The sequence below is a fragment of the Garra rufa genome, chromosome 15 (genome assembly GCF_049309525.1).
Source record: "Garra rufa chromosome 15, GarRuf1.0, whole genome shotgun sequence".
Lineage (NCBI taxonomy): Eukaryota > Metazoa > Chordata > Actinopteri > Cypriniformes > Cyprinidae > Garra > Garra rufa.
In genome coordinates this window covers 6,444,785-6,472,045 of record NC_133375.1, presented here as the reverse complement: position 1 = coordinate 6,472,045, position 27,261 = coordinate 6,444,785, and the positions used below count along the sequence as shown (strand labels likewise).

Sequence of the window (27,261 nt, the reverse complement as noted above, 5' to 3'; positions counted from 1 at the left end):
GTTTATGTATTCAGTCATTATTCAATGGTATACTAAAAATCCATATGAAAAAACTTATTTCTCACTGTTCTCAGGTCAAATATTTATATGCGATTAAAATGCGTTTAATTTCGATTAATTAATTACAAAGCCTCTAATTAATTAGATTAATTTTTTTAATCGAGTCCCGGCCCTAATATATATATATACCTTTTAACCACACATGCGTTGCGTAATCACATTGGAAGGGTCTCATGTGATGTAGGCGAAAGTACCAACCCAGTGTTTACAAAGCGAACATACAAAGGAAGTCAAACACCCTTTACAAAAATATATACCTTTTACGGGGGCAGCCATGGCCTAATGGTTAGAGAGGTGGACTTGTAACCCAAAGGTTGCAGGTTCGAGTCTCAGGCCCAGCAGGGATTGTAGGTGGGGGGAGTGAATAACCAGCACTCTCTCCACCCTCAATACCACGACTGAGGTGAGTCCCTTGAGCAAGGCACCGATCCCCCAACTGCTCCCCGGGCGCCACAGCAATGGCTGCCCACTGCTCCAGGGGTGTGTGTGTGTGTGTTCACTACTGTGTGTGTGCACTTGGATGGGTTAAGTGCAGAGCACAAATTCCTAGTATGGTTCACCATACTTGGCCTCACGTCACCTCCTTTCCTTTCCTTTCCTTTCCTTAAACGAAGATGTCAGATGATTTTGAAGTTTTTCATCCTATTCAACCTTTTTAAACCAAAATACACAGACAAAGAACTAACCCCACGTGACTTTTCCAAACATGATTACGTAATGCATGAAGTCCCAGATGCACATCGCAGAGCAAGTGCAAGATGAGCATTTGCAGTTAAAAAGTATATACATTTTTATTTGTTTTTAAGAAAATAACCAATTGTTTCTCTAGATAAGATGCTTATTCCTTGGCTGGGTGTAGAGCCCTTTTGAAGCTGCATTGAAACTGCAATTTGGACCTTCAACCCATTGGCTCCCATTAAAGTCCACTATATGGAGAAAAATCCTGGAATGCTTTCCTCAAAAACCTTAATTTCTTTTTGACTGAAGAAAGAAAGACATGAACATCTTGGAAGACATGGGAGTGAGTAAATTATCTGGAAATTTTTATTCTGGAAGTTAACTAATCCTTTCATGCCTTATTATAAACTGCAATTATCAAAGTATTAGGGGAAAACTCTTCAGTTAATAGTGAATGTGTTCCCTGAACTGAACTCTTCTGAAATCTGTTGACCCTTTTCCATTTCATTACTATTTTAATGCTCACATGTTGCTGGAAAGCTGTTAAATAGCCTATAATAGTAGCAGATTGTTTTAATGAGTGTTGTGATCTTACCCAGCAGGTCCATTTGAGATGGTACTTCAGTGCAAAAGCGTAGCCTGTGTCCCAAACTTCCTTCCACATCCTCTCCATCTTCCTCCTCATCCTCACCCTCTTTTCTCTCAGGATCCCCCCGTTCCTCCTCATCCCACTCTTCCTCCTCTACTGAATAACTACAGCTGATTGGCTCTCTGAAGCTGACCCTAGTGGTACTGCTGCGGACCGGAGCTGCAGGGATGTCTTCGGCTTCGTTGTCAGCGGCCGGGGAATCCGAAGGGATTGGCGAATCAGATGGATCGAAGAAAACAGGTGGCGGAGGAGGCGGAAAGGAATCTGAGTCATTTAGATTATTTAGATCATCAAATGCATCTGAAGACTCAAGTTGAGAGGAAATTCCTGTGACAGAGGAAGAGGAAGAAATACAGCTTCAGATAAGATTTTTAGTAATTGCTTTATTGAATCTTTCTCTGTAAAACCAACCATACCTGTACAATTGATTTCAATGGCGTTCCCACAATCCTTTGCAGTGGAAGTCCCTCTAGACGTGCAGCTTGGCGGGAAAGGGCCAAATTCTGCGTATCCATTCAGCTCCACTGTAAACTCCAGACTGTCCGGCCGGTGATTCGCTTGCTGTGTGCTGACGCCTGATTGGTCCTTGCTAACTAATGCTGCCCTGTCATTGGCTACTGGACTGAGCTCAGAGGAAAGATGTGAGTGTTGTATGTGTGTTTGTCCATAAGGTGGAGGTTGGCCATTCGGTATCAGATGGAAAGAGGTGTGAACACCTACGAAATGAACAAGCAGAGAATTAGACACTTCTGAATACAAACAGTGTTAATTACATGCATCATGTAGGTGAAGCTCACAAAGAAAGGCCTGAATTTTCAGCATCATTACTTCAGTCTTTAGCATCACATGATCCTTCAGAAATAATTCTGATATGCTGATTTGCTGTTCAAGAAATATTTTCAATGTTTTGTGACTTTTTTTCTAGGACTTTTTTGATAAACGGTTCAAAAGAACAGTATTTACACTGCAAAAAATGCTTTCCTTACTTAGAATTTTTGTCTTGTTTCCAGCCAAAATATCTAAAAATTCTTACATCAAGAAGGATTTTCTAGACGAGTAAAAATTGTCTTGTTTTCAGAGAAAAGTGCCTTTTTGCTTGAAACAAGCAAAATAATCTGCCAATAGTTGGTACTTTTGTTTTCTGCTTGAAATAAGATTTTTTTTTTGGTTACACCATTGGCAGATTATTTTGCTTGTTCCAAGCAAAAACTCACTTAATTTTGACTTTTTTTCTGAAAACAGGAAAAAAAAAAACATTTCTTGTCTAGAAAATCCTTCTTGATTTAAGAATTTTAGAAATTTGGGCTGGAAACAAGACAACAAATTTAAGTAGGAAAAGCATTTTTTGCAGTGCATTTAAAACAGCAATTTTTTGTAACAAAATGCCTTTACTGTCACTTTTGATTATTTTAATCCGTTCATGCTGAATAAAAGTATTTATAAAAAATAATAAAGATAGAAAGAAAACCTAAACACTGATTATCTTGTCCAGAAATGTTTTTAAAATCATTTATACATACATTCATACTTTACAATTTTTTTTTCGATTTACAAAAATCCTTTTTTACAGTAAAGTTAACATAATAAAGGTACGGTTTAAAATCTGATATATTACAATATGTATTTTTACAAATCTACTTTCTAATTTAACTTTTTTCCTAAATTAAAAATGAGAATACTGTGAGAAAACATGCTTAATCACTAAGATTAATGATAATTATATATATAAAAAAATATATAAAATAGCATTGTCTCAAGACAAATACAATATTGTGAATATTTGGGAAAATGTGATTACTTGTAATGTCAATGTCAATAGAAAATAGTTTTCTTTAAGCTAAATAAATATTTAATGTTTTTTAAAGAAGTCTCTTCTGCTCACCAAGCCTGCATTTATTTGATCCAAAATACAACAAAAGCAGTAATATTGTGAAATATTTTCTTTCTTTCTATGCAAATATATTTTAAAATGTACTTTATTTCTGTGATCAAAGCTACATTTTTCATCATTACTCCAGTCACATGATCCTTCAGAAATCATTATAATATGCTGCTTTGCTGTTCAAGACACATTTTTTTATTAGTATTATTATTTTCAGTATTTAAAACAGTAGAGTACATTTTTTCAGGATTATTTGATGAATAGAAAGATCCAAAGATCAGCATTTATCTGAAATAAAACGCTTTTGTAACATTATTCGCTACACCATTCAAAAAGCTTGGAGTCAGTCTAATTATTTTATTTATTTTTTGTAGAAATTAATTAGAAATGTATTTAGAAATTAATACTTTTATTTAGCAAGGATGCTTTAAATGGATCAAAAGTGATGATACAGACATTTATAATTTCACAAAAGATTTCTATTTCAGATAAATGCTGCCCTTCTGAGCTTTCTATTCATCAAAGAAACCTGAAAAAAAAAAACTAAGCTGTTTTCGACATAAATGTTTTTTTGAGCAGCAAATCATATTAGAATGATTTCTGAAGGATCATGTGACTAGAATAATGATGCTAAAAATCCATTTTAAAATACTGGAAAAAGTTTTTGTGAGATGTAAAATTATGTGAACTAAATTCTGAAGTTTTTTTATTTTATTTTGTGCTTTAATGAGAAAGTATCATACAAAAATGAATCATAACATCGGTACCTTTGCTCTCCAGTGTGAAATGACCCCCATTGGCTGTTGTACTAGCTGCTCTGACTGCATTCTTGCAGGTGGTGGTAGTGACGCTGGTTCCCCCCTGTGGCCGTGGTGTGGAAGTACGCTGCAGGTTTGGAATGGTCTTGTGTGACACTGGTTTGCTCTGCAGAGCAGAATCGCAAGAGTCTGAGTTGTCTGGGTCTTCCCCGAGCGAGCAGGAGCGGGAGCAGAAGATGAGTCCGCCACGAGGCAGGAACGGTCTGCCCAGCAGAGGGAGCCGACAGCAGGCGCAGCAGAAACAAGCTTCAGATGCGTGCCAGTGCTGGCCCTCGTACGTCATCTGACCCTGGTCTATACCTACAGACAGTGACAGTAAAGAAATCAAACGTCACAGCATTCAGTCAAACCCTTCAATCATGTAACATCTCAGTCAGGAAGCACAGCATTTTTCCATAATTACTGAGCTTTTTACTGCCATAATTGAAAGGAATGTTGTGGTTAAATGCGAGGTAAGCTCGTGCATCTGAAGCAATGCAGTCATTTACACAGAGAGAACTAAAACAAGTAATTCGGTTTGTAAAAACAACCAAGAACTGTGTTTATGGTAACACTGTAAGAGCCAGAGCTTTCCCTAACCAAACTTTTTTTTCTCGTTCTAATCATCTCAAGAAATATCTACGTACACACCACACACAAAACCACTGAAGCCGACTCAAAACGATGTAGTATACATGAACAAAATGGAGAAGATGACTTGGAGCATATGCATACAAACCCAACACAACAACAAGAAGACAAAGATGGAAAAAAAATTCTTACACTATTTATTAGGGATGGGATGATACACCTACCTCACAATTCAATACTATCACGATACTTGGGTGCCGATACGATATGTATCGCAGTTTCTTCTTTTTTTTTTTTTTTTAAGAATTTTGATTGTATTGCGATTGCAATATTGCTATTAGGGCTGGGACGATACGCTAGTCTGCCGATTCAAATATTCAACAAAATGAGTAGAAAAATTCTTTCTGAAATAAAATAAAAGTGCTATGTTACTTTGCAAACAGTTTTAGCCATTTAGTCATGTTTTCCCGGCAAAACTAATTTTACTTTGTTTACCGTAAAGTATATTTTGGTCATCCCATTAAAAATAACATTCGAATTGAATCATTTTAGAGCTTTAAAGTGCTGGAAATATTTATGTTAAATGCTGGAAAGTCATTAAAAGGTGCTTGAATTTCTCTCTCAAAGGTTGTACAAAGCTTGAAATGAATAATGTATTATTATTTCTCACCACGGTTATAGTTAGCGTCAATACTTCTGTTTTTCTGACGTAAGTCAGTGCTGTTTGTAACAGAGAATTCTGGGCAGAATTTGAATGATTCTCACTAGATCTTACAGCAACTGTTTTCATTGTGCGGCGAATTCAAACACTTCTTACTGGATCTCACAGCTCTGTGCAGTAACAGTGTCGCAAAATCAACTTGGCTCCTGTGTAAAGCTGTTTTGAGCTCGGACAAGTTTGCTTTGTGGTCCGAGCTGATAACAGCTAAAATGTAGCGCGGTTTAGTTTTGCTTTTGTTTTGTTTGTCATTAGATGTTTCTCATATGCAACAGAAATAGCAGCACTTATGAGCTAAACAACGCAGTGGTCGCGCCAGTGCGACCGCTCACAAAAGAGTCCCACCGGCAGAAAAAATGGTCACAGCGTCGGGAGCCCTGAGAGAGCAGATGGCTCTGCATGCTTTCAAATCGCTCGCGCAGTACTTTAAAGGGGTCATCGGGTGCAAAACTAACTTTTCCGTGTTGTTTGAACATTAATGTGTGTTGGCAGTTTGTGTACACAACCACCCTACAATGATACAAATCCACCCAGTGGTATTCTTTCAATCTTTAAAAGTAATATCCCCTTTTTAAAACCAGCTCATTCTCAGCTTCTTGTCATTGTGACGAAACACAGTTGATTGACACGAGCATCTTACCTTAGACCCGCCCTCACCGAGCTGAAACAGTCCGAATAGGAAGGAGGAAGGCTCTAATTGAGCGACTGAGGTGTTCTGTTGTTGGATGTAATCATGAACATAGCAGTAGTCATTTACTCCTGACATCTGAGCCGTTGAAAACGCAGAGGTTTAACGTTACTTTCGTTTTTAAATGGAAAGCACCGATCCCGATCTACATATGCATCTATCTTCGTGTGAATCGTTCCTGATGCAGCTTCACCCACAGCAGAAGTGAGTATAAGGGTTTTTTTATGCATCTTTCCAAATGCCCTTTCTTAATAATGTGCTTGTTGGCAAGTTTCGCCGATAAACGCAGCTAAACGTGGCCAAATGCGGCTAAATTAAACATTATATGTCTAATAATCCCAGAGAGGGGCGGGGCGAACAGAGCTCGATGGCATTTAAAGGGGCCATGTCTTAAAATGAGCTGAGATTTTGCAGAGCTGATTTTGACAAGGTAAAAGGGTGTTTTTTTTTTACACTAGTATTGAGAATTTTTAACCAAAGTATATTAGAGACGTTTCATTAAGACCCTAAAGAATCATATGACCTTGTGGAAAATGGGCATCCGGTGACCCCTTTAATGTCATACGCCGATCGTCTGTGCGGTGCTGCTTAAAGTGCAACACATTTATACATTTTGCCCTCTTTTGGAATAAAAGTTGTAACTTCTCCCTACCACCTCTTAGGAAAAGCTAAATAATTAAATATATATTGATTCTGAGGTAAACCAGTCGATTTTTTAAAGTAGATTCTTTTTGAAACTTTTTTTTCCTCCCACCTTTTTAATGCTTTATATGGTTTATTGATAAATTTGCAATTAATAGTTGACCAATGCTTAAAATGAACAACTACTAATTGACCAGAAAAATCGAGGGCAGTATTAAACTGTTTTAACTACCTCATTTTGTGTCATGTAAGCTGTGGTTTGATCATAGTGCTGGTATGTAGTGTTTGTCTGTCTGTTCTCACCGATATGCTCTCCGCAGGTGTCGCAGTATTCGGCGTACAGTGACTCGTAGCAGTGGCAGCAGTACGGCCGACTCTCTCTCATGATGTACCGCTGACCGCCCAGCGCCGTCTCACACTCAAAACAGCAGAAATGCTTCATGTGCCAGTGCCGGCCCTCGGCCTCCGTACACTCGTCCGCAAAGATGATCTGAGTAAGAACCAGATACTGCATAAGTCACATGCACAGCAACAGTAGGGTACAATGGGGCTACACTGCAAAAATGCCTTATCTCTCTTTAGTTTCTTGTTTCTAGACAAAAAAAAATCCTAAATTAAGATGATATAAGATTTTTAATCTTGTTTTAAGCAAACTGCACTTAATTTAGTTTTTTTTCCTCCTGGAAACAAGTAAAATTATCTGCCAATGGGATAAGTAAAATAATCTTAAAACAAGACTATTTTACTTACCCCACTGGCAGATAATTTCACTTATTTTAGGCAAACTGCACTTAATTTAGTTTTTTCCCCTGGAAACAAGACTAAATATCTTATGTCATTTTGCTTATCTAGTAAATGCATCTTAATTTAAGAATTTTTAGATGTTTTGACTACAAACAAGACAAAAATACGTAAGATATGCCTTTTTTTTTTTTTTTGCAGTGTAAAGGCACAACCCAAAAAAATAAATGTGCTTTTCACTGTGCCCAAAGTGTAGACAAATATATACATTTGTATTGAACATTTATGGAGCAACAGATTTTGTGTGAAAATAAATCATACATTTATAAGATTTTTTAAACAAAATGAACAACTTGATTTATGAGGTGGCAAAGGCACAGTATTGATCCAAAATTGTTTTTTTTAATGTCTAAGTTAATACTTGTTCAAAACAATCACTTTAGCAAAGTTTGTACTATTGTCTGCTTATTTTGATAAATAAAAAATCATTTTAAAATGTAAATATTCTGAAAGCATTGAAGGAGATCCCATGGTAATTTAATACAGATTTACAGTAGTAACAATAAAGGATATTTTATTATGTTATATGATTAATAGTGTTTTTAAATAGGATGGTTTCGTTATAAACATGGTGATTATCTTTAAGATGGACACCCAACATAATATGTGACCCTGGACCACAAAACCAGTCATAAGGTTAAATTTTACAAAACTGAGATGTATAGATCATATGAAAGCTCAATAAATAAGCTTTCTGTTGATATATGGTTTGTTAGGATAGGACAATATGGCCGAGATACATCTATTTGAAATCTGGAATCTGAGGGTGCAAAAAAATTAAAATACTGGGAAAATCACCTTTAAAGTTGTCCAAATTAAGTTCTTAACCATGCATATTACTAATCAAAAATTACATTTTGATATATTTATAGTAGGAATTTTACAAAAAATCTTCATGGAACATGATCTTTACTTAATTTCCTAATGATTTTTGACATAAAAGAAAAATCAATCATTTTGACCCATACAATGTATTTTTGGCTATTGCTACAAATATACCCCAGCGACTTAAGACTGATTTTGTGCTCCAGGGTCACATATATGATGTTTACCATCTGAATCCAACAATGTCATGTCAACAAATGGAAAAGTCAGCCTTCAATTAATTATCATGTTAATTATTGTGCCTTTCAACCCCAACAGCAGGGGCACTTTTTTACCCCAAATACCATACTTTTACCGATTGTTCCCTACTGCATTTGATCCCAGTCAATAAATCATGAAGGGCTGGATCAAACTCTGTTGATTAGTTAATAAATAGTATGGGATGGTATAGTACTGTTATTATAGCAGGGGAATTACTGTTAATTAAAACTAAAACCAGATATTTAATACCAACAAATGGATATAAATAGGAACTATGTGAAAACTGTAGGGATAGAGAGGAAGTCCAGCGGTCACCTCGTCGCAGGCCTGGCAGCGGGGTTTGATTCGCTCGGCGTGGTGCCGTCCGCAGTAGATGTGTCCGTCCTGATAGAAGTAGATGAGGTCCACCAGCAGCTCGTTACAGGAAGCGCACTGGAAGCACTGAGGATGCCAGCAAGAGCCGTGTCCCGCTCGTGACGCAAACACGGCTATGTCACCGCCGCAGATCTGCCTTCCACACTGATCAACACACACAAGAGGAAGAGAACGGGGTGAGAAGAGACATTTAGACACTTTCCAAACTCATAATTACACGTTGGAAACTCAGCATTTTTTGAAAGCCGCTCCCACATGACCGCTGGGATCACACAGAAATAAAGCAGAACAGCAGGAACAGGAACAGTTGAAGATCCCATGAAATCCCAATATAGCAAACAGCCATATGGTTTAACATTTGAAAACAAAAAAAACTATGAATATTAGTATTGTCATTTTGCTTGTTGTACTGTACAATAAAATTGTTATTAAATACATTTTTTTTACAGGGCAATAGTATTATTTCTATAATAATAATAATAATAATTTATTTTTATTAAAATATATAAATTAAATCAATAAATATTGCTACAGTAATATTAGTGTCCTGTAAAATAAAAAGGAAACAAATATTTAATAAGAATAATTTATTTTAATTTGACAGTACAAATAATAATGACTATTTTAATTATTATTAAATAAAATAAATTACTATTTGACATATATTGATATTAATAATAAATAATTCTACTGTAAAATACTACTCTACTTACTATGCTTTACTTCTTACTATTATTGATTAAATATGTTTTATTTTACAGTATGAAAGTATTTTATTTACTTTTTACAATGTAATTTAAATATAATAAAGTATTATTGTTATTAGCATTATTACTATCATCAGGTTAAAAATTATATATATATATATATATATATATATATATATATATATATATATATTTTTTTTTTTACAGTACTATATTATTATTTCTATAATGTTTTTTTTCACAACTTAAATATTTACATAATAATAATAATAATAATTTGTTTTTTTTTATTAAAATATATACATTAAATAAATAAATTATTATTATATAAGTTTAATAATAATAATTTATATTAAATCAATCAATAAATCAATCAATAAATATTTCTATAATAATAATAATACATTATTAATATTTATATTTTTATAACTTAAACTCTTTACATAAACATAATTAATAATAATAATATTATTATATTGTTATTTTTTATTAAAATATATAATTTAATAAATACAAATTACTATAGTAATAATACCATTGTCCTGTAAGGTAAAAAAAAGTGTTTTTTATTTACTTTACAGGACAATAGTAATATTTATTTAATTTTTATATTTTCATAAAAAATAAAAAATATTATTATTATTTGTTTTGTTTTTTTTACAGTACAATAGTATTATTTCTATAATGTTTTTTACAACTTAAATATTTACATAATAATAATAATAATATTTTTTTATTTTTTATGAAAATATATAAATTAAATATTACTATTGTCCTGTAAAATAAATAAATAAATAAATAATGTATTTAATAATAATAATAATAATAATTTATTTTAATTACTATTACTATTACTATTATTGATGAGTCGATAAATATTTTTTTTTACTTTTTTTTATACCAGGCTAAATAATAGTTTACCCTGACCTTATCATCAATAAATGTAATGTACTGGAATAAATAAATACATAAATGTAATTATTCATTGAATAATTGTAGGGGGGGGGGAATTATATATATAGTTATTACAGTTATTATACCACAATTAAAGGGATGTCTAGCACTCCTTAACATCACTGCCTTGTTGTTTGAAGTCTCTGTAATAAACAGCTATAATAAGCCAAAATTAAAAACTTTCTAAGTACAAATATGAAAGATTAGATACTAATTCTGTTACACCAGTGTTTGATGACATAAAAAGACTGAGTATTCACACAAATCAACACAACATGACACAAACTGCCTCTCCTCAACACAGTCACACCCTCCTGGCAGCTACTCATCAGCTGGAGTGCATTATGGGTGTTGAAATGTGGCAAAACCCTTGAAGTATCGCAAGGGGGTGTATGGAAAGTATGCGCTTTTATCTAGTACATATGATATCCGTCTTGGCTCTGCTCAGCCTGGAGTCTGAACTGATCACAGCACATCAAAAACTTTCCTGAAGCCACACGCCAGACGAGAGCCTCTTCAGCTCAAGTACTTCGACGTAAACTCCATACTTCAGCTGAAGTATGCACTCTTTTTCCTGGGCAATGAAGCAGTGATTTGTCATTAAAAGGTGACGTTAGAGCTGAGGAGATGCATCAGGGCTGATGTGATCACACTTTGCTGTCTGTGTTTCTTTACCTGTTGACAGATGGCTCCGGTCATGGTGACTGGAAAAAGTCGCACAATGCCACGGCCCAGATTCTCTCTCTTCCTCTGCTGGCTGAATAACCTCAGTTCTTTCTTCTCTTCTTCATCCAGAGAGTTACAGTACTGAGGCTGTGCACACACACACAAACACACACACATTGACAATACTGTTACAACTCACACAAGACCAACACACACTAAAAACATGACATTATTGTAATTACCAGAGTTTACTAATAGGTTACATGCGCATAAATGTAATAAATAGTCTATTTCAATTATTTTATTATGTAACTGATTAGATTTGATCACTTTTTGATTGCTTTTCTAATTTTAGTCATTTAGCAGATGCTTTTATCCAAAGCGGCCTAAATTTGAGGACACAAACAAACCAACTTTGATCTTTTGATTTAAGATTATAATAATTTAACTTTAAAATCACAGCCAGCACAAAATCAAGACTTTACTTTTACTTTTGAGATCATTCTGAGGTAAATACAGATTAAACATAAGTATTTAGATGTAACCCACTTTGTAATCATTCTAGTAATAATACTATTGTCCTGTAAAGTAAAAAAGTGTTTAATAATAATAATTTATATTAAAATATATAAATAAAATCAATACATATTAAATAGTACATTTGTATATTTTACTGTTGTGCCACCCAGGAAAAAAAATATTATTATTATTTTATTTTATTTTTTTACAGTACAATAGCATTATTTCTCTATTTTTTTATAACTCAAATATACACTAGCGGTGTTTTGGGGTCAGTAAAATCTTTTTTTTTTTTTTTTTTTTTTGAAAGAAATTAATACTTTTATTCACCAAGGGTGTGTTAAATTGATAAAAAGTGATAGCAAATACTTACATTGTTAGAAAATATTTATATTTTGAATAAATGCTGTTCTTTTGAGCTTTTTATTCGTCAAAGAAACCTGAAAAAAATATCACAATTTCTAAATAAATACTTTGCAGGGCAACTGTTGCAATATATAATCCAATATAGATCATTCTAATAATAAATCAGCATATTAGAATGATTTCTGAAGGATCATGTGACACTTAAAACTGAAGTAATGGCTGATGAAAATTCAGCTTTGCATCACAGGAATAAATTAAATTTTAAAGTATATTACAATAGAAATCATTATTTTATATTGTAATACCATTTTGCAATATTACAGTTTTTTTCTATATTTTTGATTAAATAAATGCAGCACTGATGAGCAGAAGAGAATTTCTTTAAAAACATTACAACTCTTACTGACCCCAAACTTTTGACCGGTAGTGTACATAACAATAATAATAATACTAATTAGGTTACATGTGCATAAATGTAATAAATAGTGTAGCTATTTCAATTACTTTATTATGTAACTGATGACATTTGATTACTTTTCTAATTTTAGTCATTTAGCAGATGCTTTTATCCAAAGCGACTTAAATTTGAGGACAATAGAAAACAAACCAACTTTCATCTTTTGATTTAAGATTAGTAACTGTAATTAAATTACACATTTTTTCTCAGTAACTATAACTGATTACAGTTATATTCATTTTGTAATTAAATTACATAACACCATTATATGTAATTGGTTACTCCCCAATTGTCATTGATAAATTCAGGTGAATATGGATAGTGAAATTCATGAAAACATGAAAAAACATTGCACCCTATAATCACTAGAAAGAAATACAAGAAATAATAATAAAACCTAATTTTATGTCCGTCAAGATTTTTTTTTTTTTTTTTGTAATTCACATCATTGCTGATGATTGTCATCACTGAAAAAAATATGGTAGAATAATGATTTTTCAAATTCAAATCAGCATAAAGTACCACAAATGTTACCATGATATACACTTTTCTTTCTCTTCTGCTCATCAAGGTTGTATTTATTATATTAAAAATACAGGAATATTGTGAAATAGTATTGCAATTTAAAATAACTGTTCTCTAAAATCGAATTTATTCCATTGATGTAAAGCTGAATTTTCAGCATCATTTCTCTAGTCTTCAGTGTCACATGATCCTTCAGAAATCATTCTAATATGCTGATTTGCTGCTCAAGAAACATGTATTATTATTAAGAATTTTTGCTATTTTCTTCAGGATTCTTTAATGAAAAGAAAGTTCAAAAGAACAGCATTTCTGCCATGACAACACTCAAACACTTAAACAAAGTTTAGCATGGTAATGAATATGACAATGCTAATGTATTTGGTCTTGGCTATGCTGCTGTTGACATGCTGCTGCTGTTGGCTATTGCTGGTGCTGCTGCAAGCAAGTACAGAACTTGCTCCTGCCAAAGCATATGGGGATACGGTGCTGTATTTAAGACATACTGCTGCTGCACAAATAGCATAAAATAACCCGTAGCAGATCTATACAGGTGGAGCTGGGGAAGGTGGAGGGTTTCACGCTGTGAAATGCCCAAGTGTATGCTACCAGCCATTTAAAGGGATAGTTCACCCAAAAATGAAAATTTTAGAGATGCACCGATTGATCGGCTAGTGATCGGAATCGGCCGATTTTCGCATGATCGGCCCGGATCGGTGACCGGCCGGTCAATTTCTCCTCTTGCCGATTCCTAGCCGATCCCTGTATTGCCAGTGGCGCATGCAATTACGTCACATCCACGCGCGCACTCACAGTCGCGTGTAAACATGTCTTTGGTGTGAGTGAAGATGACACAAAGATCGCAGTTTGTAACATTTATGAGGCCAAAATACAACGTGAGGGAACTACCACGAACCACGCGCTTGTTTAGCTTGGCTGGACATGTGGTAGATCGCGCCCCCCGCTCTGCATATTTTGCATGTCTCTGTTAGTTAACACACCTGATTCAGATAACCCACTCGTTAGAAGTAAGCTCCGTGAATGAACTATGTTCCGATTGACATGGTCCCTGCACAGTGTTCATTGCTCCCTACTCCCTGAGCAGGGGATATCCGTTGACGTTTACTACACTTTCATTTATTCATACATTTGCGCTGCGCCTACAGCCTCTTCACACACTAATAGCTTGAAGCGAGCATATATGTTCCATTTGAAGGTAATTAAAGCATGCGCGACGTAAATTTAATTTGTATTTATTTACAGATGCATTTATGTTACACCTCTCTAGTAAGTTTCATCTGTGTATGAAGACGCTGTATGCGGTGGCGTAGCGCAAATATGTGAATGATTGTTACGAAGTGTAGTACCGTTACCGCTGGATTAACTGGTGACAAGGCAGAAATGCTTCTCTTTATCAAGGAAAATTTGCCATTAATGCTCAAGTAATAGCATTTAGTACTAGAATTGTTATATCTACCTGTTTGAAGACTTTGTTATTAAAGTTATTGTTGTGAGATGATCCTGTAATTAATGTTTAAAAAAAATCCATATAAAATTCATTGAAGAAAAGTAGATTTTTGTATGCCTGCTTTGTTACTTATATTTTATTTCTAATGTTTTCAAGGCTCAGAGCACTTTATTTTGTTAAAGTTATTTTAAAATATGAGAATATTCTGTAATGTTTATACATTTCTTTTATTATAAAAGATTTTTGTATAACTATACTATGTTAGTTACAGGAACAAATTTTATACCTTTTTCGAAGGCACAAAGCACTTTATTTTGTTGTTAAAGTTATTTTGTTGTAAGAAGATCCTATAATGTTTAAAAATGTATTTCTGTATAGGCCTATGCTTTCATTACAGTTCTTAAAAAAATAAAATCGGAATCGGCAAAAATCGGAATCAGCAGGTCACACTTACTGAAAAATCGGAATCGGGCCAAAAAAATTGCAATCGGTGCATCTCTAGAAAATTTGATGTTTATTTGCTTACCCCCAGGGCATCCAAGATGTAGGTGACTTTGTTTCTTCAGTAGAACACAAACGAGGACTTTTAACTCAAAGCGGTGCAGTCTGTCAGTAATATAATGGCAGTGGATGGACCTTTAAAAGTAAAACAAAACATGCACAGAATCCAAATTACACCCTGCGACTCGTGACGATACATTGATGTCCTAAGACACGAAACGATCGGTTTTTGCGAGATACTGAACGGTATTTATATTATTTTTTACCATTGATACACAGCCACGTCCATCTGTCCTGAGCACGAGCTCATCATCCGGCTCCTGACATGTGTAGCGCTCTGGTGTAGTATACGCAAACACCAGAAGCGTTCTGTCGCATGAATACAACACTCATTGTTTACACAGTGCACAGAGATTGTGGGTATAGCGGCTATTCAAAATGGTAATTACTCGCGCTTATCCTGATTGTTCAAACCGATTTAAAGCTAAAAGATTACGTTTCCGGGACTTTTCACCGATTTCCCCTTACGGCGTATACTACGCCAGAGCGCATACATGTGTAACGAGCCGGATGATGAGCTCGTGCTCAGGACAGATGGACGTGGCTGTGTATCAAAGGTAAAAAAAAATTATATAAATACTGTTCAGTTTCTTGCAAAAAAGGATGTCTTAGGACATCAATGTATTGTCACGAGCCGCAGGGTGTAATTTGGATTCTGTGCATGTTTTGTTTTACTTTTAAAGGCCCATCCACTGCCATTATATGACTGACAGACTGCACCGCTTTGAGTTAAAAATCTTCGTTTGTGTTCTAGTGAAGAAACAAAGTCACCTACATCTTGGATGCCCTGGGGGTAAGCATATAAACATCAAATTTTCATTTTTGGGTGAACTATCCCTTTAAAATGGCTGTAAGCTCATTGGTTGCGTATGCAACATGAACCAATCAGCTTATGACAAGTCGTATAACTCTGTGATTTCATCTGTTACGTTAACCACCCGTCAGCCTGCATTATCTAGTTTCATGGCAGAACTAGGTATTTATTTGAAATAGAAATCTTTTTGACCATTATAAATGCCTTTACTGTCATTATTGAGCAATTTAATGCATTCTTGCTGAATAAAGAATCATAAAATTAAAATGACCCAAAAAACATTTGAAAGGTACTGTAAAAATACAGATTCACATTATCCAGAGACGAGTCTGAGGATGTTTTACCTCGCTGTCATGGGCCGGCAGCTGGTGTAAAAGCTGTTTAATACGGTATCGTTCTCCTGGACTGTTGACGTATGGAACCTTGTCCTCTGGAATACAGCTGAAGTACTGATACACCTGTAAATACATGAACACAGATAATTAAATAACAACCTTCTTTTTGAACATAGATGTGAAAATCTGAACTTAAATGGTTGTAATTCAGAAGATCAGGTCCTTTCTTTCGAAATATGATTCACAACTACTTGTTCAAGCTCTTGTTCTGTCCAGGCTGGACTATTGCAATGCTCTTTTGGCAGGTCTTCCAGCCAGTTCTATCAAGCCTTTACAATTAAACTAGAATGTGGCTGCAAGAAAACTTTTTAATAAGCTGAAAAGAACGCACGCCACACCTCTCTTCATCAATTTGCACTGGCTACCAATAGCTGTTTGTATAAAATTCAAGGCATTAATGTTTGCCATCAAAACCACCACTGGCTCTGCACCCCTTTACCTAAATTCATTACCTCAGACTTATGTGCCTCTAGAAGCTTGCATTCTTCAAGTGAACGGCACATTATTGTGCCATCCCAAGGAGGCACAAAATCACTTTCACATAAACTGTTCCCTTCTGGTAGAATGACCTGCACAACTCAATCCTAAAAAAAACCTAACTAAAACTAGCTTCTCTGTTCTTCTTTCGCCTAAATCTATTTTTAGGCCTCTAACACTAGCTTGCTATAACTTCACTCCACCTCCATTCAGAATTACGTTTATCTCCATTAAGTTTGAAGACAGACGTCTACTTCTTTACAATGCAAGGTTAAAGAACTGATGTTTGTATAAGTACAGTGTTTTCTTTACTCAAGAAACTCTGCCTATAAAGGCCAATTGATTGTGTGTTTAAAGAGCGGAGAAGAGTCTGTTTTAAATATTCTGTGTATAGCGGTTCATCTTTTATATCATAAGACTTTGGCCAATGTATTAAAACAACAACAACAACAACAACAACAACAAAAAACGTAATGTGATTAATTTACTTTCTAATAACGGACAAAATGCATACCTCTATCATTCACTCGTCAAAAACCTTGACAACTCCATTTTCCATATTTTGTAATCTAAAATTGCTATAAAATCAAAAGCCTGCATTATTTATACATCTATCTATATATCTATATATCTATCTATATCTATATCTATATATCTATATATCTATATATATCTATATATATATAAAATCAATTAATCTAACGATTATTAGATCGATTAATCAACTGATCGTCGATTATTTCACAAATGAATCAGTAGACTTTGACTATTTAGCTTTTGCAATTAGTTATAATATTAAGTTATATATATATTTGCAAATAAATATAGGTCACTTCAGCTTTTGAAAATCATTGTGTAATTACAATTATTATACCACTGATTTATACAAATAGACCTATTTGGCACACAAAATGAGATGACAGACAGAGAAACTCTGATTCACCATTTAATTAGCTATATGAAAAAGTACCTGAATGACATCATTCTGCCTAACATCTCCTTTTCAGCCATAATAAAGAATAAACTTTTTTTTTTTTTACTTTTGGTGTGAAAGGGCTTTTACATTTGCCAAAAATAGTACTTTTTAAAACCAAAAACTACAAGCAAACATGCCATGATGTAAAAAGTAACACAAAGGTAATGCAACAGATTACTTTTCATCAAAAGTAACTAACGTTATTAGTTACTTTTTAAGGGAGTAACACAATATTGTAATGCACTACTTTTAAAAGTAACTTTCCCCAACACTGACTGCTTGATTTAAGGCTATCTATTGCATAAAATACTATATTAATAAACGGACTGGACTTTCATACCGCTGTTAGTTTTTTTTGTGTTTATTTCGTTATTGAGAGAAAAAGCTGCATTTGCACTGAAGTGCTGTCTGTGTGGTCTTCTCTTGAATTGACCATATGCACAAAGTGTTCTTTAGAACTTCCGCATAATGATAAGCAGCTCATAAACTTCCTCTGAAGCTCATTTTATACATGCTATATATAGGTGGACACTCTTGAGACTCCTCTACTGCCTCATTCTTACAAGAAAAATAATAATAATAATAGCGGCACAAACATAGTTTGATATTATTAACAACATATAATTTAAATGCGGAGGCTGGTATTCCCAGAAGAGCACCTGCATAGTTGTACATTTAAATGCTGACAGCTAAACACTATCATAACGTGTTTAGGCTAACGTTAGCTAGCTAGCAATACTTCTCTTCAAAGACATCTTAATCGTATTCTTGATAAGCAGTAACTTGCCTTAATAGTCATGAACACATTTTTAAAATCTTGTAAGATTTTAAAGCCTTTATTAATTTTCAACTCTACAGCTGTGAAATAAAATTCACTTCAAAAGACTCACTTTTCATTCATAAAGACGACATGAAAAAAAATGTATTTTCACAGAAAACGTCTTTTTAAAATGAAAATGAGGTGAAATTACCCATATAACCAGAAGATGGCAGCAGAGGATCAATCATTGGCTGCAGCTGCCATTTCAACTCCATAGTCCTCAAGACATCTTGCTTTTCGATTTATTATAAAATGACTAGTATAATAAATTGTCGTACATTTACCACACTGAAGTATATAGTATAGCAAGTGCAGAAAGTCATAAAAAAATAAGTAAGCTCAGACACAAACACTTGAATACTTGTATATAGTTCACTACAAATTAAAAAAAGTTCAATATTAATGGTATAAGAATTAAATAATGCACTCAGCCCTAGTGTTGATCCAAGTTATGTTTCAAATTTTAAGTTGATATCACAAAAATTAAATTTCCTTGAGATTTTGTATAGATGCTATACTAACAATGGCCATTTTCAAAATTTGTACACATTTTTGTCACAATGTTACTTCTATCACAAAATAAGCACTGACGTTTCCAATTATGTGTTTTGTCAAGATTATAAAAGTTTTTGATTATAAAATATTGTAGTAAATGATGTAATATGACACTTGACAACTCCAACGAGGGGAAGCAGGTTGATTCAGACTCTTAACAGTTAATAGATTCTCCTGAATGCTGCCCCCTCACCTGTTCAGGCTTGATCCCGGGTGGCACCCAAGCGTATTCTTCCGAGGCGCAGCCCGAGTCGTCGTCGGATATGGAGTGCCTCTGGAAGTCTGAAACCAGCTTCATCATCATTCTCTCCAGCTGTCCTGGCACAGAGCGCACCACATGCTCCTCCCGCACACACTTACAGTGCACACAGATCTTCCTGTGGAAACAGGTCAGCAGAGCAGCGTTGAGTGAACACAGCCAAAATAACTCAAACTGAAACTACATAAAACTCTTCATGATTTAGTATCTGTGATTGAGGAATTAATACAACTTTGTGAAACAGACAATCAGACAAACAAAATGATATATATATACACACATTATATTGACAAAAGTATCTAATGAACAGGTTTGTCAATTTAGTCATTTCCATGAGTACAAATCTCAATGTTTAAGCATATAATAATATTCTAGGGGGTTGTGTGCTTCTAATTTTACAGAAACAGTTTTGACAGGACCCTCTTCAACTCTAACATGACAATGCCTTTGTGTATACGGCAACGTTCAAAAAGAAATGATTGATTCAGTCAGTGTGGAAGAACTTGAGTGGTCTGCAGAAAGCAGTCTTAATCTCATCTGAACATCTCTGGTGTGACTTTAAATGCAGACCTTGAGCCTAAAACTCATCACCAAACATACGATATATGGACAAAAGTATTGGGACACCCCTTCTTTAGAACAGAAAAAGGCACTTCCAAAACTGTGGCAACAAAACTGTCCAACCGTTTTGGAAGTGTCAAAAATGTCTGTATCCATAGTTACAAGTCATTGGTGTTTGGTGATGAGTTTTTGGCTCACTCCAGAGATGTTTAGCTGAGATCAGGACTTTTCTTTCTGCAGACCAGTCAAGTTCTTCCACATTGACAGAATCATTTCCTTTTGAACCTTGCCTTATACACAGAGGCATTATCATGATAGAATAGAAAAGGGTCTTGTCAAAGCTGTTGCCATCAAATTAGAAGACGACCTGCTTGCTGTTCTTTGGTTTTTCAGCATTTTTGTGTATATGAACCCTTCACTGTAAAAAAAAGTTTTCACCAGTTTCAACTTAAAAACTTAAGTTCATCAGCTGTCATTTTAACTCATTTTAACTCATTTTATTGTCGTGAGTTGAAATGACTTGTAGTTTTCAGTTGATTTAACTTAAAATTTTAAGGCAGCTGCTAAACTTAAGTTTTTAAGTTGAAACTGGGGAAACCTTTTTACAGTGTTTCCAACAATGACTATGATTTTGAGATCCATCTTTTCACACTGAGGACAACTGAGGGACTCATATGCAACTATTACATAAGGTTCAAATGCTCACTGATGCTTTAGATGAAAAAAAACAATGCATTAAGACCTGGGGGTGAAAACTTTTGAACACAATGAAGATGTGTACATTTTTCTTATTTTGCCTAAATATTTTGGGCAGTAAGTCATCGTTGGAAAGGGTTCAAATACACAAAAATTATGAAAAACCAAAGAATTTGTGGGACCTCAAACTTACTGATGCTTAAGAAGGAAACACAATGCATTAAGAGCCGGGGGTGAAAACTTGTTAAATTAGAAGATCATGGCACATTAACTTATTTTGTCTTCTGGGAAACATGTAAGTATCTTCTGTAGCTGTTAAAGGCAGTACTGAATAAAATAAATATGGCATTTAGGGAAAATAAGAAAAATCTACACATCTTCATTCTGTTCAAAAGTTTATACACCTGCCTCTTAATGCATTAATTCAACTATTATTTTGTCTTGTGGACTGTATGTAAACATCTTTTGTGTGAAATTTCTTATTCAGGTCAGTACTAAATAAAAAAAAATAACAAGCATTTTGTATGATCCCACTTATTTTGTTAAAATAATTAACATTTTGCTAATTTTACAAGGTGTATGTAAACTTTTGACTTGAACTGTATAAATGCTTATATAAAGCATATACTTTAGTATGCATTCGACTATATGCATTTTTTTTTTCATTCTTAATTTAAAATAAACAGCTCTCAGTGTTAATATGTGATGAGAAAATAGAGCAGAATGGAATCAAAAAAGGGTGGGTCCGATCTCTGATCTATCATGTGAAAAGGTAAAGTCACTGGTTACTCATCACACTGTTTCTGTTATCATACAGCTACTGTCTTCATTTTTTTTCAGGGTCAAATAGTCAGTGGTGGGTGGAGCTAGTGTAAATATCCTTGTAGTACTAACACACACACTCTGTAATTTATTAGTTACGCATTTCGTGGTCAAACCCTGTCACTGACATTCTTGAGCACTAGCTGACGTGACTGATGTTCATGATACCTATTATTATTACTCCTCAAAACAAACCATCATTTCAGACAGGTGAATCATGACTTAAAACACGCTGTATAAAAGGTGTTACATCCATTCATGTTGACATCCCTCAGAAATAACACAAAAAACGTACTCTGTTACTAACGTAACCTCGGTTCTCTCTAGAGAGGGAACGAGTACTGCGTAAGTATCTTACGCTAGGGGAAAATCCTTTTCCGCGAGAGATATTGAAGCCAAAAAATTATCCTTAATTTTGTATTAATGTAAAACACGTTGCAGCAGTGTACAGACATAGGCGAAACAGCTTGCGCGCCTATTGGCTGCTCTGCGGCAACTGCAGCAGCCTATTAGAGCGAGGCCTGACGCGACGCCAGATCCAATGGGGGCATTTCGCGCCCTTTGCGTCGCTTCGCGCCCTTTTCGTAGCTTCCCGCCTAAAAGGGCGTGGTCTAGACCTATAAGGATCGCTCGTAGGCAACTATTATCTGGTTTTTCATCATCGAAGCAACCAGAGCGTGCGCATGCACGGCAAGATACGCAGTACTCGTTCCCTCTCTAGAGAGAACCAAGGTTACGTTAGTAACCGAGTACGTTCTCTTACGAGAGGTCTCTCGTACTGCGTAAGTATCTTACGCTAGGGGACCCCATGTAAAACGCCGTGCATGCTGAGATCTGACACCAAAGACCCAAGGGCGAAAGCCCGGGGTTCATACAGTTCATAATCACCTATAGAACTCACAGGGAGTCCGGGGAAGAGGGAGGGGCAACGCCGCACTCTTCCACATAGTGCAGCGTCACTCAGATGCTAAGTAAACGTACATACAGGGCGGGGTTACGGCCTGAGCTGACGTAAGAATAAGGGTCTTCACACAGTTTGCCCAGACACATCTTGTGCTATTACTTTCACTGTCGACCCTAGAGCTGTGCTCAGTAGACGCAGCATCCCGAGCTGATAACATCAGGTCAGACAACACTGAACATCTAGACTGACAGCAATCTGGCCTGTAAGGCGGGAACCTCCAGGTTGTAAAACCTTATAAATGTAGACGGAGAGGCCCAGCCCGCCGCCATACAAATATCTTGCAAGGCAATCCCACTCGACCAAGCCCACGATGAGGCCATGCCCCTCGTGGAATGTGCTCTGACACCTAGCGGGCACTGCATGCCCTTGGAAGCATATGCCAACGCAATAGCATCAACTATCCATCTGGATAAGCTCTGTTTCGACGCGGCCAGTCCCTTGGGACGCCCGTAAAACGAAACAAAAAGCTGCTCTGTCTGTCTAAAAGCAGACGAGCGAGACACGTAAGCTCATAATGCCCTGACTGGGCATAGGAGGCTTGCGTCCGTTTCCTCATCATTGACCGGTAGGGCTGACAGCGCGATGACCTGTGCCCTAAACGGTGTGTTGAGTGATTTTGGAACGTAACCATGTTTGGGTTTGAGTATGACTTTAGAGTCATTAGGTCCAAATTCCATGCACGTCGCGCTCACAGAGAGTGCGTGCAAATCCCCTATGCGCTTCACAGCGAGAGCCAGCAGAAACACAGTCTTAAGAGACAGGTATTTCAAATCAATCGTCTGCAGAGGCTCGAATGGTCCACCTTTCATGGCCTCTAGTACCACAGAAAGGTCCCATACGGGGACTGAGGGAGGTCTGGGGGGATTTAGTCTTCTAGCTCCCCTCAGGAAGCGAATAACTAAATCGTTCTTTCCTATTGACTGACCTAGCGTTGTGCTCGAAAACGCTGTTATGGCCGCCACATAGACTTTGAGCGTGGACGGGGTTCTGCCCTTGTCCAGCAGCTCTTGTAGAAAGGAAAGCACCTCATCACACCACAGTTAGTGGGTGACGAGCCGCGGGCTGCGCACCAGCCCGAAAACACTGACCATTTTGAGGAATAGAGCCGTCTCGTAGAAGGGGCTCTAGCCTGCGTGATCGTGTTTAATACTCCTTTAGGGAGTTCATCATATATTCGCTGGTGGCCCAGACATGAAGGGACCACAGCTCTGGGTGAGGATGCCAAATCGAGCCGCTGGCCTGAGAGAGAAGGTCTCTCCTCACTGGTATCGGCCACGGGGCAGTGCTCGTCAGCTGCATCAGCGCTGGGAACCAGGGCTGGTTTTCCCAAAACGGCGCTATCAGCAGTATTGAACATCCTTTTTCCCTGACCCTCTCTATCACCTGAGGTAGGAGAGAGACGGGGGGAAAAGCATAGAGATGACGGCGGGGCCATTCGTGGGCCAGCGCGTCTCTGCTTTTTGAGTAAAATTCCAGACAGTGAGCGTTGTTCGGAGACGCAAACAGGTCTACTTCCGCTCTGCCGAATTTTTTCCACAGTAGTTGTACTGTCTGTGGGTGTAGAGACCATTCGCCTGCTGGAACATTGTTCCTGGACAGTCTGTCTGGCCCTATGTTTAGAAGCCCCGGCACATGCGCTGCTTTCAGCGAGCGCAGGTTGCGCTGAGCCCATACCAGGAGGCGTTCTGCAAGTCTGTATAGGTTTTTGGACCTGAGACCGCCCTGGCGATTTATATAGGAAACCACTGACATGTTGTCCGAGCGGACTAGTACATGGTTTTCTTTTATTAGACCTAACTGGTACCAGTCGATTGCTCTCCACGGTTTCAGGGCTGTGACACATTTCTGATTGACCATGATACGAAGCCGACCGGACGCCCACGCTTAACGCGGGACGCGCGCTTTCAGCCAGAACTGCAGTGGGTGCATACATAGCAGACCCAGCTGCAGAACTGATGACGCTGAGGCCATGAGGCCCAGCATTTTCAGAAATTTTTTGAGCGGGACAGACGCGCCGCAGCAGAACGAGCCCGCTGTGCGCTGAATGTCTGCTGCGCGCTGTGGTGACAGCCGCGCTATCATTGACAGCGAGTCCAATTCTGTGCCCAGGAAGGAAGTTTTCTGACTGGGGGACAGGGAGCTCTTCGCCCAATTGACTCTGAGACCCAAATTCTCGAGGTGATCGAGTAACATGGTCGTATGCTGTACAAGCACTGAGCGAGACTGCGCTAGAATCAGCCGATCGTCCAAATAGTTCAGTATGCGCACGCCTTTCAGTCTGAGAGGAACGAGCGCTGCGTCCATGCACTTCGTAAATGTACGGGGTGCTTGGGACAAACCGAACGGCAGGACTGTGCACTGATATGCCTGGCCCTCGAAGGCGAATCTCAAAAATCGCCTGTGACGTGACGCTATCTGTATTTGAAAATACGCGTCTTTCAGATCCACTGACACGAACCAGTCTCCTTGGCGAACTTGCGCGAGGATTTTTCTGGTCGTGAGCATCCTGAACCGACGCTTCACCAGCGCTTTGTTCAGTTGCCTTAGATCTAACATGGGTCTGTGACCACGTCTTTTTTTTTTTTTTTTTTGCTCGGTACCAGGAAATATCTGCTGTACAGCCCTCCATCGCTTTGAGCTTGAGAAAGGGGCTCTATGACCCCTTTGCTCAATAGTTTCGCCACTTCGGCTCGAAGCAGGTGTGCTGCTTCTGTCTGCATTGTGGTCTCGACGCGCGCTGTATAGCGGCGCGGGCGTCGGTGAAACTGTAGCGAATAGCCTCCTTTTATAATGTCCAGCACCCATTTCGAAACCCCTGGGAGCTTTTCCCATGCGTTTGCATGAATAGCTAGAGGTTGAATACGAAGCGCGCTCCGTTCTTTCAGTAACAGAGTGGTTTCGGTGTGCTGTGGCACCAGAGACGTGCTCGTGACATTCGGAGCGTAGGGCACGCTGATAGCGGGAACTATTATGTCTGTGTGTGGATGTGGTTGTGTGGCAACAGGCACATTTAACACACTGCAAACACCGTTCGCCTGCATGCACGTTAGTTTCGTTTTTACAGAAACCTTGGGGCGTGCATAATGTGATGTCTGTGGGCACTGAGAAGTGGGCACGTTTACCACATGTGAAGCGCAATCGATCTGAGTCGATTTTATGTGCACGAGACCTGTGTGACAGGCTGTGCTTGTGTGTAGAGATGAGCACTAGGTAGTGGGCATTCTTACTACACGTGAAACACCATCGGCCGTGGCCGGGACTCCAGAAAATACGCTCTATTGGGGGTTTATCTGGGTAGCCGTGAAAACAACCTTTGTGTGCAGGCAAGCGGGCGACAGAACCGGCTTGTTGGCTGCAGCAAACACTGGAACAGTCACATTTAACACACTCCAAACATCGTTCGCTTGCATGGAGCGAATGCACGTTGATTTCATGCAAAACGTGCTCGTGACATTTGAGGCATGGGCGTCTGCATAGAGCGAATGCACTTTTGGTTTCGTTTTTACAGAACCGTTTGACGTGCATAATGTGGTGTCTGTGGCCACTGTGAAGCGGGCACATTTACCACGTGTGAAGCGCAATCGATCTGAGTCGATTTTATGTGCACTGTGCTTGTGTGTAGAGATGAGCACTGGTTAGTGGGCATTCTTACGACACGTGAAACACCATCGGCCGTGGCCGGTTGTGAAGCGCAATCGATCTGAGTCGATTTTATGTGCGCTGTGCTTGTGTGTAGAGATGAGCACTGGTTAGTGGGCATTCTTACAACACGTGAAACACCATCGGCCGTGGCCGGTTGTGAAGCGCAATCGATCTGTGTCGATTTTATGTGCGCTGTGCTTGTGTGTAGAGATGAGCACTGGTTAGTGGGCATTCTTACGACACGTGAAACACCATCGGCCGTGGCCGGTTGTGAAGCGCAATCGATCTGAGTCGATTTTATGTGCGCTGTACTTGTGTGTAACGTTAGAGATGAGCACTGGTTAGTGGGCATTCTTACGACACGTGAAACACCATCGGCCGTGGCCGGGACACCAGACAATACACTTTATTGGGGGTTTATCTGTGTAGCCGTGGGAACGACTTTTGTGTGCAGGCAAACGGGCGACGGAGCCGGTTTGTTGGCTGCAGAAAACACTGGAACAGTCACATTTCCTGGAACTGGACGAGCGAATAACTTTAGTGGGGGTCCGGCAACAGCGGGACTCGTACACCGTCGTTTTCCTAGTTGTGCTAGGACGATTTCGGAGGCTCAGGTTTCAACTCAATCCTGGGCCGCGGGCCGCGTCTGGCGGGGCGGCGGCCAGACGAGAAAAACGTCAGAAAGCGTTAGCCACGGGTGCCTCTCAGCAACGGTGAGAGACCATGTTATGCAGCGCTGACATGGCTAGGCGGCGGCGAAAGCGCGGCGGAGCAGGTTTGATGTCTGACGGCAAGCTTTAGAGGGGAGGGCCGACTTAGCACGCCGTCCAGCGGAGGGCAGACATAAGTGGGCTGCTATCGCCTCTTCTGAGCAGCATGTGCGTTCCCGCTTTGACGGGAAACGGAAATCCTCTTCCTCCTTCATCAGCGGCGTCGATTGAAGCGGTGGCAGACAGCGGCCGCTTTACGTCCGGAACAGAGGCTGACGAGGTCGATGAAGCAGGCGGGCGAACCGGCGAGCTTTGTCGGCTGGGGGAAGGATCCGGGGCCCGCTGGGCACGGCGCTTTTTACGGCGCGACACCGCGGCGGGCG

The 27,261-nt window shown here is 38.0% G+C and overlaps 1 protein-coding gene across 1 annotated transcript in view; it reads right to left on the bottom strand.

Moving 5' to 3' along the window:
• Positions 1–19,585, bottom strand: part of prickle3 (prickle homolog 3) — a 32,269-nt gene extending 12,684 nt beyond the window's left edge. Inside the window, exons 1-8 of the mRNA XM_073819737.1 lie at positions 19,418–19,585; positions 16,346–16,459; positions 11,304–11,441; positions 8,908–9,111; positions 7,009–7,195; positions 4,037–4,387; positions 1,804–2,103; positions 1,334–1,714 (exon numbers count right to left, since the gene is read on the bottom strand). Of these exons, the coding sequence (XP_073675838.1) occupies positions 1,334–1,714; positions 1,804–2,103; positions 4,037–4,387; positions 7,009–7,195; positions 8,908–9,111; positions 11,304–11,441; positions 16,346–16,459; positions 19,418–19,528 (1,786 nt within the window). The 5' untranslated portion in view covers positions 19,529–19,585. The remainder of the gene's footprint in view (positions 1–1,333; positions 1,715–1,803; positions 2,104–4,036; positions 4,388–7,008; positions 7,196–8,907; positions 9,112–11,303; positions 11,442–16,345; positions 16,460–19,417) is intronic.
• Positions 19,586–27,261: the final 7,676 nt, after the last annotated feature.